The sequence below is a fragment of the Prinia subflava genome, chromosome 6 (assembly GCF_021018805.1).
Source record: "Prinia subflava isolate CZ2003 ecotype Zambia chromosome 6, Cam_Psub_1.2, whole genome shotgun sequence".
NCBI lineage: Eukaryota > Metazoa > Chordata > Aves > Passeriformes > Cisticolidae > Prinia > Prinia subflava.
In genome coordinates this window covers 14,654,355-14,669,065 of record NC_086252.1, presented here as the reverse complement: position 1 = coordinate 14,669,065, position 14,711 = coordinate 14,654,355, and the positions used below count along the sequence as shown (strand labels likewise).

At 40.5% G+C, this 14,711-nt stretch overlaps 1 protein-coding gene across 7 annotated transcripts in view; it reads left to right on the top strand.

Moving 5' to 3' along the window:
* The first annotated feature begins 243 nt into the window (after positions 1–243).
* Positions 244–14,711, top strand: part of ABI2 (abl interactor 2) — a 66,131-nt gene continuing 51,663 nt past the window's right edge. For 5 of the 7 annotated variants that reach the window (XM_063400382.1, XM_063400380.1, XM_063400379.1 and 2 more), the window contains exon 1: positions 244–431. In XM_063400382.1, coding sequence (XP_063256452.1) covers positions 315–431 — 117 coding nt within the window. In that variant the 5' untranslated portion in view covers positions 244–314. The remainder of the gene's footprint in view (positions 432–14,711) is intronic. The other 2 variants (XM_063400381.1, XM_063400378.1) reach the window with 1 other exon arrangement.

Below are 14,711 nucleotides of genomic sequence, written 5' to 3'. Positions count from 1 at the left end.
CGGGACAGCGGCACCGGGGCTGCCCCGCGGCGCCCCTCCCCCGCTCCCGCCGGAAACGCCCCCCGCGCGCCGCCGGCACGGAAGTGGGCGCGCGGGGGGCCGCGCGGGGCGGCGCATGCGCAGGAGGCGGCGCGCGGCCGCGCCCCGCCCCCGCCGCGGTGGGGGTCTGGCGCGCGCTCCGTGCGCGCGGCGCGAGGCCGGGCCCGGGCGGCGGGGGCAGAGCCCGGGGGGGCGGGGGGAGCGCGCGGAGCGGGCGGGGGGCGAGGGACGGACAGACGGACGGACAGACGGACGGGGGGTGAGAGGATGTGAAGATGGCGGAGCTGCAGATGCTGCTGGAGGAGGAGATCCCGGGGGGGCGCCGGGCCCTGTTCGACAGCTACACGAACCTGGAGCGGGTGGCCGAGTACTGCGAGACCAACTACATCCAGGTGCGTGCGGGCCGGGCCGCGCGGGGCGCGCCCTCACGGCCGTGCCCGCGGGGCTGCCCGGCTCCCGGGCCCGCGGCGGGCGGGCAGCGCCGGCTGCTGCAGCCTGCGGAGGGGGGGAAAGCGGCTTCACCTCGAGCGTGAGCTACCCCGGCGTGACGAGGCGCTTAAATATGTAATTGATTCCTGAGTTGAATTCCTTCCACTTTGCGAGTGAATGTTTATTGCAGATCGTGCCTCTGTCGCCCCTTTTCGTTCCCTCTGCAAATTCTGATCTCCTTCGCTGCCGGCACCGAGGTGATGTGATAAACCGAGGGCACAGCTGACTCCTGCATGTACAGTACTGGTGCCTGTTAGTTTAGAGCAGAATGACATATGCTTCAGTAGGGTTATGCCTGTCCGGTTTTATTTCCCTTCTCGAGCAGGATTGTGGAATTCCATAGGAAGGGCAGCTGGCAAGTGGTAGGTGCAGGATGGAATTGTGATGTAGTAGAGCTGGTACAGAATTAGGGAGAGATGAAGTGCAAGTTGCTACCGCTTAGTGTGGTTTTTGCGGTGACTGCTCTAAAGCCACGCTGGTATTAGGACTCTGCTTTTTTAGTTTCTCTTTCTAGTGGAAAGAAAGGTAAAATATTCTTTGTTTAATTTGATAGTGGTAATAGGGCCAAATGGAAACTTTGCCCCCAAACACAAGAGGACATCCTAAGACATATCCGAGTGTGCAGGAGAGAAAGGTGGGGGGATGACGTGGATTTGTGGTGTCAGTGTTGAGAGAATTCCGAAGGGTCCCAGAATTGTTTTTGAATTCAGTCCCCTAAGGGCAGAGTGCTTCCAGAGGGCAGGTAGCGATGAGATCTGTGGTGAGACTGTTCTGTCAGTGAACATGGGAGAGACTGTGTAACCAGAGGCAGGGGATATTTAAAATGTCCCTGTAAAAAAGCTCTGACTGTTTCTTTTGAATTGCTGAATGACCAGCTGTCCTCTAGAGAGAAGACTTTGCATATTTTGGGTCATATACAAAACAGGTCATTTACAGTAAAATCATATGGGTGTATTTTATTATGTAATAACTTTTCTGATGTTGAATTAGCATGACTTGGGGTTTTTAAGAGACGTGTTGAAATATTTTCTTACAGTTACGACCTGACATACATGTGTTCAAATTTCTGCTTTTTTGAAAAGTGATTTTTCTGGAATATGGGAGAAGAGTATTGGAAGGCAGAACCAGATAGGAAGAACTGCATGTGGTTGGGTTTTTTTTCTTTGATTTTTTAAAAATTTTTTGTATAAATCAAAGTTTGCAAAATCTCTATGGAACAGCTCCACTTTTAATGTCTTAATGAAAACTGCAGAAGATGACTCCATGCTATTTTGTGGGTTATTGCTCCAGACAGCACACAGTCCAGAAGGACAGTCTAGAATCACAGGATTCAGACAGATGGGAAATGCAGGAAAAGAATGAGGCACTCTTGGTCAGCCTGCTGGATTCTGACCACCACACAGCAATATCCTGACTGTAGGCAATTAATCCAAGCATCATGACAATACAGAGCTTTAAGGGGGAGGTGAGAATTAAAGAATGAAATGGTGTTGTGAGTGTTGACTGTGAGGTGCAGTATGGGTCACAGCATCAACATGCTTAATTTTTTAAGCAAATGGGGAATGGAGGATGTCAGCCAGGCAAAAGGCTCCAGCTTTTGGAATGCTCTGAGACATCAGAGTGGGTTTGTTGTGGAGAAGAGGTTCAGCGTGAGGGGATTCTGGATTCAGTGATGCGAGTGTCCTAGTAACAAATCTGTCAGCGAGCTCGCCCCACCTTCACAGTGCCAGAGCTTCGGAAACTGCTGCACCAGATCTCTGTAAAAAGCTGTTTTTTCTTCTCTACAGGAGGGGAATAGATTAATGAGAATAACGATTGGTTAACTGGATATTTGTGGTTTTGCTTCTAATAATATTCCAAAGTGATGTCTGAAAGAAGTCCAAATTATGTTCAAAATAGTGGCTTTGAATATTTTGGGGCAGATGGTTTGGAAATGCTCTGAAATGCATGGAAGAATAATCGTCCAGAAAGTCATGTAATGAAGATGAACTAATTCTACTGTAATCCTGTCGTATTTTGCTGCTGACAGAAGATTTGTTGTGGATAATCTTGAGATCTAGGGGAGGCTCAGAATGTGACTGAGACCTGAAGTTTATCTGCAGGCTGGTGGGTGCTGTGGTGATGGGGACGTTGAAGGCCCTTCATTGGCCTGTGTTATCTATTTCAGCAGCCAAGCCACTCCCTTTCTGTGTCTGCTGCTGCTTTGAAGTTTTATTGTCCAGTACAAAAGGAGTTGCAGAAGCCAGTGAGGCACAGGCCAGTGTAACAGAATTTGAAGTTCAGTGCCAAAGTGAATGGGTTTTTTTCTCTTCCCTGCCCCCCAGCAACATAATTGCAGCTTCAAAATAATTAAATATGTAATCATACATAAGGAAATTGCTAGTTCATAGTAGCAATGTAGAGCTGTGGCAATTGCAACTCATTTTACTTCTGCTTATGAAATGAAAAATCTGTTCTTAAAAATTTTGTCAGTGTTTATCCAAATTATGATTGATATGTAGCTCAATTACTTTAGCAACAGGGAATGTTACATAAAATGTTATCCTTCCCTTGAGTCTGTGATATGGTAGTGTATCAGAGAACATCAGCTTTAAATTTTGTGGAAAATTATAGGAAATACAGCAAATATATAGTAAATGGACCTGCAGCAGTGAATAAAAACACTGCTGTTTGGGGGAAAACATCTTATTCTTCTAATAATTTGGAAAAATCATACAGTTATTTTTATATCATGCTGCTTCTTATAGAGAAGGGGAAGAAAAGCTTTTTTGTTTAGGAGGGTGTTTGTGTGGTATCTGACACAATGTCTATCCCAGGTTAAATTTTATATGGTCTGTTTGATGCTTTATGTACAAGTGCTGTGTCCTCTGCTACAAGTTCAGTCTCAGTCTAAATGTGCATTCTATAAAATTTGATTATTTGATGTACTTGATATTTGCAGTCTATATTGATTTATTTTGTCTTTCATAAAAAGCAGAAAATAGTTATATTGGGCAGTGTGCTGTGTTTACAGAATTTTCATATTCCTGCTTAATTTTGTTCAGGAGTATCATAAAGAAAATTTCTACTTACGATTTTATAACAAGACCATACAATTATGTGACTTGCACATCTTGTTACTGAAATACTGACAGAAATTCCAACACTGCCTTGTCCTGTTAAGTTTCTTTGAGCTTATCCTGCATAAGTTTGTTCTGGAATAATCTTTTGTTTGTTTCTCATTATCATTGCTCTTTTTAAAAATCAGCTTTTCATTTTGTGCAGTGCATGGAGGTTTCTAGAGGAACTGAATGCTGTGTCTGTAACTCTTTGTTGAAAGAGTCAGAAAAAATTACCAGGTGGAGACCTGTCAGCCTGCAAGTGTCTGGTGAGCAGAGATTTGAGGTGGGAGAGGTTCCTCCACCACAGCACGCAGAACTGAGTGAAAAGCCAAACCTCTGTCCCCTGCCCAGCCTTCAGAAGGAACCTCTGATTTTTCTGATTCAGCTCTTTCTTAGTTATTCAAGATTGTTATGCTTTACTTCTCAGCTCTAGAGACTGAAAAGGAAGAGGGAGCTTCTGATTTTCCTCCCTTCATAGTCTTCATGTTGCCATGACTGTTTGTGTTTTATATACAGAAACACTCTTCTGGTGTTTGTGAACGGAAGGGTAGAAAGAAGATTTTTATTCTTGTTCTTAGTAATCCATCCTGCTGATTACTAGAAATAGCCTGCTTTCATTCCTGCAGATAGCTTTATTTAACTAGACATAAAAGTGAAAACTACTTGTTTCTTGGTAATTTTTAATCGATGAATTTCATAATTGATTTCCACATATCTGTTAATTTTACTTAGATCTCCTAAGCAAAACCAAGTGGCCATAGATTTGGAAGCATCTTCAGTAGGCTGAACAAGAGAATAAGGCATCCAGTAGCATGTTAATTTTAAATTACAGGAATGGCCATCTTTACAAACAGCAGCTTAATGGTTACAGCTTTAGTAATGGGACATTTCCATGGCGTTGCTGGTAATGACCGGTACCAGTATATAACTCATGTAATTACACAAGGAATCGCAGGCATTATGGTTTATCAACGAGTTCAAGAATGATCTCTCTTCAATTTACTGCAGATATGTATCACCTTAACAGAGGTGGCTGAGCTGGATTCATAAAATCTATTTAATTATCAGAAATGTGAATATCAGTGGAAAGTTGTTTTCACTTCTTCTGTTCCCTAAGCTTGTTTATTGTATAATCCAACTTCAGTGAAGGGGTGATTAATCTTAGCACTGATGGAACACTTGTTCTGCAGGCATGAAAGTGGATATTGATTAGCTTCAGTGAATATTAGTCCAGAAGTTCAGGAAGATGATAACAAGTTGAAACTCTAAAAAACCCTATGAAGCTAGTAAAACAGTAGTAATGAATACATGGGCAGTATGCTATGCTGTCTCACTCCTAAGTTCCGTGAATATTACATGGATATATCTTGTCCATTAGCCTATGGTAGGACTTCATGAAAACTGTGTTTTCATGATTTTAAATTTGAAGTATGCAGTGGTGGATTAAGCTTGAAAGTCAGCCATGTGCCCACCAAGCTATTCTCTTACTCTCAGTCCTCAGCTGAACAACAGGAGAAAGAAAGAAAAAAAGGAAAAACAACAAACCACACATGGATTGAGTTAAGGACAAGGAGATCACTCACAAATTTCTGTCATGGGCAAACCACACTCAACTTGGGGAGTATTAATTTAATTTACTGCCAATTAAAAGTAGAGTAGGACAGTGAGAAACAAAATCAAAACTAAACCCACCTTCTCCCAGCCCTCCCTTTGTTCTCGGGTTCAATTTCACTCCCTCATTTCTAACTCTTGTACTTTCTCACTCTCCCGTGGTGCCGGGGAACAGGGAATGGGGAATGCTGTAGTTCATTCATATCACTTTGTCTGCTGCTCTTTCCTCCTCACAGTCTTTCCCCCACTGCCATGTGGCCTCCCTCCAGTGGGGTACAGTCCTTCACAAAGTGCTCCAAAACACTTTGGAGCACAAATACCAGGTCCTTCCCATGGACTGCAGTTCTTCCAGAATTGCTGCACTGTGGGTTCTTCCCAAAAGCATCCGGTCGTGCAGGAGCAGACAGGAGCCACTGCTGTGCCCAAAGCCTGCTCCTGCATGGACTCCTCTCCATGGGCTGCAGCTCCTGCAGGAAGCTGGTTCTGTGCAGGCTGCAGCACCTTTCAGAACGTACCACCTGCCCTGGAGGGGATTCTCCATGGGCTGCGGGGCCATCTCCAGTGCCTGGAAACGCCTCCTCCCCTTCCTCCTTCTCTGCCCTTGCTGCCTGCGGGGTTGTTTCTTTCACATTGTTCTGCTCTCACAGCTGCTTCCCGGTGTGTTTTAAAACCCTTTGGTAGACACGTTGTCACAGAGGTGCCACCAGCATTGCTGACTGGCTTTTGCAGTGGTGGAGCTCTTATGGAGCTGGCCTAGAACTGGCCCTGTCTGATGTGGGAGCAGCTCCTGACCTCCTCCCAGGGGCCGCTCCTGCAGCCACCCGGCTGCCACTAAAGTGGCTCCTTAGGTTTGGGAAGTTCAGTGAGGATAATCTAGAACATGTTTCCTTTAAGTGAGTCAGTGAAGCTGGCAAAGTTGTTGAAGGATTTAGCACTCAACCAATCTACTTTCCTTTTTCATCATCTCTGCTGTGTTTTGCCAGGAAAGCTAATTTAGTGCATTTAATAGTGCCACAAGTTCAACCTGGAGTTCAGGAAGTGCTGGATTGGTCCTCGATTAAGTGAATATAGAAATAGCATGAGCCATTTTATTAGTGGTAATTGGAGTTGCTGGTGCTAATACTCTGTGTGTAGGTATGAAAATAAAATCTGTAAATATGTGAGTTGCTAATATAAAATAAATATTGTAACACAAGTGGCGTTCTGGTTGTTCCTTTCTATAGTTTATTTTCAGACTGGTTATTGAATTATATTGATCAAGAATTTTAATTCAGAGTAGCAAGCTTCTGCATCCTACAGTTAATCAGCTCTCTGAAATTTATTGTCCATTGCTTGTGTTTTACTTGAGTTTACAGTTATTCATCTTTGTGGCATAGTGCTGAGGCAGAAGGTGGTGCCTATGAAGAAAAGAGCATCTCCAGTCAGTGCTTTAAGCAAGTGAAATCCTACTCTGTAGTGTTCAGCAGAATATTTGCTTGATGAAAAACATTGATTTAAATACCATGTTTGCAGAGGATTTATTCAGTAGAGTCTACATCTAGAGGCTGATGGCCTTAAAAAAAATTGTTTCAAATACTGTGTTTTCACACTTAAATTGCACACCTGAAATTGACCTCTTGCTTGGTAATCCAAGTCTTGTAAATTTTGTTGGATATCCCTACCAGGAACTTCAGGCTGCTTTATAAAGCAAAACTCCGTGTTAGTAGATGAAACATCATCACAGCACACTGAATTTAGGAGCATTTCCTCTTCTCAGGGCTCTCACTAGTAAGGTTGGCAATTCTTTCTTGAAGTGAATGAACTAATGTGTTTTTGCAAGTGAGTTTTGTCTGTTTCAGTGAGAAATCCTAATTTTCTCTTTCTCAAGAGCAACAGTTAAGTTGCTCTGTCAAATTTAAATTTATATGCTCTGAAGTATAGACTATATATGCTATTCCATTTTGCTGTAGCTTATTTCCCAGTAGATGTCATTGTAATATCTATTCTTAATGGCATTTCAGTTTGAATAATAGGAAGTAATAAAATTTGCGTTGTTATTGGTGTAGTGTGACCGTGATAAAGTTGTTTTGTGTTCAGTGAAATGCAGGGTGAGGGGCAAATACTACTTGGTCTGGGGTTTTAGTAGCCTGTCTGTGTTGGTTATAACACAGCCAAAGCTAGCTTTGTGCCAACTCATAAATTTACTGTTTTTCTTTCTTTAAAACTCTTCTAAGTAAATGCAAATGTTTTTATCAGTGTATTCTGCTACTTTGTTGTGAATTTCCTGCTGACAAGAGCAGCACCATTGCTTTGTTCAGGGATGGTGGGAGTGTGATGGGAGGGAGGAGTGACTGAGGCAGTGAGCTGTGAGCTGGACAATTAAGTGAGAAGTTCATCAAGATAGCAGGTATCAAGTGTGGTTATTTCGAACTTTTTGCAGCAGCAGCGCTGCTTCTTGTGCCTGAAGGTGTGTAGTGAAAATGTCAGGTGTTGTTTCTGTGCCCCCCGTGGAAACGGTGAGCAGCGGGGCTGACACTTGTTGAATGTGAGAGAGTTGGTACAGATAACCTGTCGCTAATACGGGACTTGGGACAGTACAGTCAGTGCTTGTCTTTCTGTAGAGTCTGTCTCATAAAACAGTCCAAGCATCGTCTTGACACTGCTGGGTTTGCCAGACAGGAAGATACAAACTCAGCTCAAGTGGGATTTCTGAGTGTGATCTCTGTTCAAACAAAAGCTTTTAGTGAGACTAACAAACAAAATATACAAAGCCATTTATTACTGACTAGTGTAGTATGAATTTAAAGCACACTGACTTGTCTTGATTCTCTATAATGATAATCATTAAATAGTATGTGTTCACTCCATCTACAATGCACATTCTCAATTCTCTTTAGGTGTGTCCTTTGAGACTGTAAGTTTGAGCAATGCTGGCCATTGCAGCATTTGTAATTCACTCTAATTTTTTAACTAGGTGGCGACTTTGTAAGTTGGCTTGAGAAGTGGAGCTTGTTCATGGCTTTCTATGTGAGGCAGAGTGTTTGCTGCAGATTATGGAAGTTTGTTGTCTGCCTGCTTTCAATTGGGTAAAAACCACAGGCCTGCTGCAACTTGTGGGAAATATAAATATGTTAAATATCTCAATATCAATGGCTATTTTGAATCAGCTAACATACATTTATGGATGGTCTGTGGAAGGACAAGCCCAAAATATTTGGACAAAAGGAGATAAAAAATCTTATAGATACTAAAGATACCCTGCCATTATGGGAAGTTTACAGTAAATTTCACTCTTTATAAATATATCCAGAAAGAGAAATAGTAAAAACAAAAGCCAACCTCTTATCCCCCACACCGCTAATAGCAAAAGAAGAGGCTGAGGTGGATGACAGGCTTCAGAGACACTGAAAAATGGCACTGTGAGCAGATGCTCAAAAAGGGGGTGGTTATTTTTGACAGAGGAATAATGAATTATAGGATTATTCAAACAATGTTTTGAAAAGTATGAACTATGTACATTGGTTTCCCATTTTTCTTGGGTAGAGTACAGGGATACTAAATTAAGTTTGAGAGGTAATGCTACTTAATCTATGGAATCATTGCTATGAGCTAAAGCTCAGGATTTAATGGTATTCTAGAAAGGCTAGACATTTTAAATAAATAATGAGAATATACGCAGTTCTGTCTTTTCATATGCTTTTGCCTTGCATTTATTCCATGATGGAGTTTTATGTCTCTTATATGAAGTATTTTGCACTGTCCACTGTAATTCATTTCACTGGATTATTTGGGATATTGCTGCTATTTAATACTGTATTTTCTGTACCCTGAATGTGATATAGCCTGCATCCTTTGAAAAGCTTTTTGCACAAATTGGTGTTGGATTTGCCTTCCAAGGAGAGGGAATTAATGTGTTGAGTTACTCATGTCAATTTAATATGATTAGATAGATTTCATTTGTGGGAAAGAGAGCTAAAGGTTTTTATTTGATGGAGTATATATGTGTATGCTGAAATTGTGATAGTAAAATTAATGGGCTTTTTCCACCATGACTAATAACTAGTGAACTGGGAGTGAAAGGAACTGTAGAGAAGAATGAAACTGTGACATTCCATTTATTTGTTATTTATGATCAAAAAGTCTGCAGTGTTTTCTGATATACTCAGTTTTCTCACTTTATTCATCTGTTAATGATCTCAGAAATTGGCCTCAAAGATTTAGGCCTATTTGTGTTCATGTCCTTAAAGATATGATGCCCATGAAGTGACTCTGTCTCAGAAGGCAGAATGAATGAGCATGCAGAATCTCTGGATCAAACAATAATGTATAATCACCCTAAATTAGTGAGGGTGTTGGTTTGGCAGCATTTCCATCACATTCTGAGTGCACTGTCATAAGAGCAGTCCGTTGCTGAAAGAAAGAGGTCATTCTTTGACTATAGATGTATCTGTATAGATAATTCAGTTTGCATAATAGAAGGTAGAGAGTCGTCAATAGACTCTGAATTGCTATTATATTTGTCTGGTGGTGATAGCAATTAATTTAAATCATCTCCAAATTGAGGACACTTCTATAACCACTTGATGGAATGAGTTAATGAAACTATTGTAAATTGTTCCTGTTTTAATAGCTGTTTTACATGCAGATTTTGTATTTTCTAAATATACATGTAGTTTTTACATTTACTGGAGTCAGTAATCCAGTATGTGCTACAAATACATTCAGTTTTGATGACTGGAGCAAGAGGGAGGGGTAAGCCTCTAATTTTTGTGGTTGTCATTTGTGTACTTATCTGTCCATCAAATGCAGGTCCTTGGAAACAGAACTTTTACTGTTGATGATGAGCCTGTTACAGATGTTTGTACCATTTTAAGACCCTTCATTTAAGTAAGGCTTATAAGTTGTACTTACTATGCAAGATGGGCTCTTATGAATTGTCTCATTTGATCAACAGTTGGATAATTAATGCAGAGTTGTAACGTATTTAACCATATATACACATATAAAAGATTTCTTTTCACTAAAAAACAAGCGGGAAATACAGTTCCAATAATCCACTTGTCCTCTGTAAAGGCTCTGCTTGAAAGTTCTCCAAAGAGAAGGGGATTTTCCCTTGTTTTCTTATGATGCGCAGAGGTTAACATTTTCCATACGTTTTACTTTCCCTGAGTTTTTAATTTTTTTTTTTAGTACTAGATTTGTTAAGGATACAGAGAAGAACGAGAGATTTATTTGCCACTGTTAAAGGCTCAGAGTATTGAATTTTATTACATTTAGCTTCTTTGCTAAGTAGCATGCTTAACTTAAGTAATATTCAATCTCTAATCTCAAGTTAAATTCTCTGTGTGAGACAGTGTCTTTAAAATTAAAAACATACTTAAGGAAATTACTTTTCTGTTTTAAATTAATTATTAAAAAAACAAACAAACAAACAAAAAACCGCACAGCAAACACACAAAAAAACAAAACAAAACAAACCCCTACACCAAGCAACAATTTCTTCCATTTTCTGTGCTGTGATTTGGGCAGCAGTAGGAGTTCCTGTGGAGCTGGCTTTTTCCGTAAGCAATGTGATGTGTTTTATCATTTGAGAAGGAAGCTGTTTTAGAGATAAAGTACCAGTTTTAGATCTGAAGTTTAGTTTGGAGGTTTACTGCAGTTACTATATGACTATTAGTTCAAGTCCCCCTCTCATAAAGGAGCCCAAAATGCTTTTCTTGGTTTTTTATAGGAGTGAAATGATAGTCTTCGTGTGGTGAACTGATTTGACTTTAATTTCCAGGAGTCTTGGCATTACTATATGGTAATTGCTGTATGCAGTGAAACTCCCAGGGCCTCTCTGAAAGGCCAAAACCTTGAAAATGTTTTTTTGAATTTATTTTATATTGGAGATGGAAATGTTAAGGATTTCAGTCTCTGTGGAGAGTGAAATGCAAGGATTAATGAGCTTTGTTTGTTTGTTCTTTTGAAAATATTGTATTCATTTCTCAAACTCTATTTTTTTGTGTGTGCTAAACAGGTAAGTGCCTCCACACAGACCAAATCCCAACTTGAGCAGGCAGCTTCTTGTACCTAATTTTGTTGGTTTTAAGTAACACAGTTCTTATGTGATGTCATCTCTAGATCTTGTACTTAACAAATCAGTGTAAGTACAGCTTTTGTGTACAAACAGTGGAAGGAGTTTATTTTGGTCTGGATTCCATGTGCCCTTAAGGCTCTGAACACAGTCCTTCAAGAATCGTTTGTATGGTTTTCTTTGACTAATTGTAGGGGGAATATGAGTGGTTTTTCCTGAATTTTAGGGACAGACTGTTCAGTAAAATGACTGGAAGATGATGAGGGATACAAAAAAAGCCATTGCCTGTGTCTAGGAAGGTGGAGGATTAGAGGTTATGCAGTTGGTAGATCCTTCTTAAGGAAGGAGAGAATTGCTTGTGTGAAAAGCAGCTTGGAAATTCGTGCTTTCTCTGTGCCTCATTTTCTTAAAACCAATGATTCATGTTGTGAGAGAAACTCTCCAGGACAGTTTCATTTGTTGCCATAGCTAGATGGATAGAGAGGTGATATTATTTAGGCATGTCTTGTCAAATGAACAGGTCATTCATGCAGCACTTGTAATTCATGAAGGTGTGGAGAAAACTCTTCTTTCATATGGTAGTAGAACTTGCTGAATATATACTTGTAACAGTCTGTTAAGACAACTTGGAAATGAATTCACATTATAAAGAAAATGCAAGGCAAGAGAATCTTTTATGACATAGGAAAAGCATTCGCATTTGAAATGTTCTTATTTTTGTTGTTTCATTTCGTTGATGTTTCTATTTTTGTGACAACAAATTGCTCAGAATTGTCAGAACAGTAACATTAAAATTTGGTGAATAAGCGAAGGTTGAGACTCAGTCTGTGTCATAATTATGGTGAAAATAAACACAGTCATGGGAATTCTTCATATCCTGTATTGCAGCATCAAACTGCTGTGAGAGGAGTTTTATGTTCTTTCACAAGTCTGCAGTGTCACTTTGAACTTTCTCGTAACTTTTCATTTCTGCAGTTTGGTGCGGCACTGCACAGGTGCTGCTGTGTTACCTGGGCACTGTGAGCAGCTGCTCCAGTGCAGTGCAGTGCAGTGCAGTGCAGTGGGTATGGGCGGGCTGCCTGCAGCACTGCATGCAACACGTGCAGCCCTCGGGATGTGGGGGCTGAGGGCTCTGGCCATTGGGAGAGTTCCCAGGATGTGGAAAGCTGTCTGCTACTGCTCTAGGTAGGGATGATGAAATCTGGCCCGTGGGGGGAACAGCATGATAATTCTTAACTGTGGAATTCAAATTACTCTTTCCTGAAATTTTTGTCACCAAATTTAGATTGTATAGCAGGAAGGAAGGGTTTCCCCTTTTTGAGACAACTGTAGTCTGTATATGACTTTTCTTTGAAAATGGTTTGAAAAAATAGACTTTTTAAGCTGTTGCATTTGAAAAAATTCATTGTTAGCAATTTTGTTAGGTGAGGAAAAGAATGGATTAATTTACTTCATGAAAAGTTTAGTCTGAAGTTTTACTGGGCTGCTTTGGATGTGGGTGTTGTAGGGGAAAAGTAGCAGTACCTTTTTATCTTCTGCTGAGATGTCTGTGACTGATGGCGTCCTCTCTGTCCAATGTGAATACTTACCAATCTATACATATTGAAAATAGTAAAAATTCTATAAATATGGGGGGAAAATGGTGTTTGATTGCTCTTACAGAAATGCATCTTGTCTGATACAGGATTGTCTAAGGGATGTTTATAAAGGTCTTGGGCAGTACAGCACCAGGAAGTTCTGAAATCAGTACCTGGACAAATCTAAAAGGGCCTGCTGAAAATCTGGCTCACATTAGATAAACAGAGAAAAGAAAAATTATTATTTCACCTGTTTTGGTAAAATAAGATAGTGCCTGCAGATGCTTTTGTTGTTAAAAAAGTGCTTTAGTGGAAGCTTAGGACTAGAAGATCATTAATATGGGTGCAGAGGTGGGTAGCTGAATTTTGGAGCGTTGCAGTTGCTCTGTACTACTTTGAGAGTGTTTGTCTGGTTCATTCCTCTGTCCTTTTCTGAAGCTTTTATCGTAACCACCTTATTCAGGACAGACTTTGTAGAACTTCTTATGCCATTCTATGTGGTGCTTATTTTTCATTTTAGAATTGCTTCCACGTTTACAGAGCTGTCTTCTGTTGGATCCTAAATAATTTGATTGATTTTCTGAAGGTGCTCTGATAGAACTGTGTCCTTAGCTGCTGCCTTTACAATGTCCTGCATGGAGATTTTCTCCTGGATGCTCACTGGGATGTTGCTGAAGTTCTGTTTTTCAAAATGTCCTCACACGTAGTTTTGTGTTTTTCACGTGAGTTATAGGTAGGTGTTGTCTTCAGCTGCCATCTAAATGTTAGAACAAAGGAACTCAATTTAGGAATAGAAGCTCTTGTTTGGTACTTTCTTTGTGTTGAAGAGTAGAAACAACCTTGTAGAATTTACAGAAATTACTGCTGCTAATACCTTGAGAGGTTACCTAGAGCAGAGGCTGGACCATGTTCAAGGAGTAAAGCCGGGATTTATTAAAAAGACCTACAAAGGGTACACCTTGGGCAGTACAGGAGACTGGCCGAGGCTACACGCAAGATGGATGAGGGATCACACATTTTCACATTTACGTATTGGGGTTAATTATCCAATTACAGCTTCAGGTTATGAAGTCCCATCCTCCCTGCTCTCCTCAATTCACTGTTGTTTATACGTTTTGGGCCTGAAGCTGTAAAGGTGTCCTTGGTTCTCGGGCTGGAAAAGGATTGTTTTGTCTGACTAAACTGTAAAGAGAACTTGCTAACACTTTATATGAAATTCAGAGTTATATACTAATGCGGTACAAAATCTGGAAAATATGAAAGCTAAAACTTAAAGCATCACTGCCAGGGGTCCAGTTCCATTATTTTGGTTATTAGGTAATGCTAGAACTTCGTTTTAAGACAGCAGATTTAAACATTTACTATGTGAATTTCTGATATTGTTCTGAAGGAATTTTCAAAAAAAAATACGGTCTCTTCAAGCTCATCCTGATTGATTTTCTGAAGGATGGTCCTTGTAGTTAAGAAAGAAGACCCTTATTCCTGGTAGTTTGTGTGTTTCAAGTCCTAGCTTTTCTTTACCAGACAGAAAGCTCTCCATATTTTTCTCTCCATATCTCAAATTTTTCTCTCCAGAGAAAAATTCTGACATGGCTCAGTGACCTCCATCCCAATCACTTTGTTTATTTCAAGTTTGGGGAATGTTAGAACTATCCTATGTGAAGAAAAACTTTGCCAAGGCTGGATTTGGTTATCAAGCATATTACTTTTGATACCTCAGTGTGATACGTGTTAATTCTTTAAAAAGTAACCTGGTAATTTGTGGAAAGAAGTAGTATATAAATTGGATGGAGGTTATTGTGTTACAGCTGCAATGTAGTTAATATGAAAAATCAAATA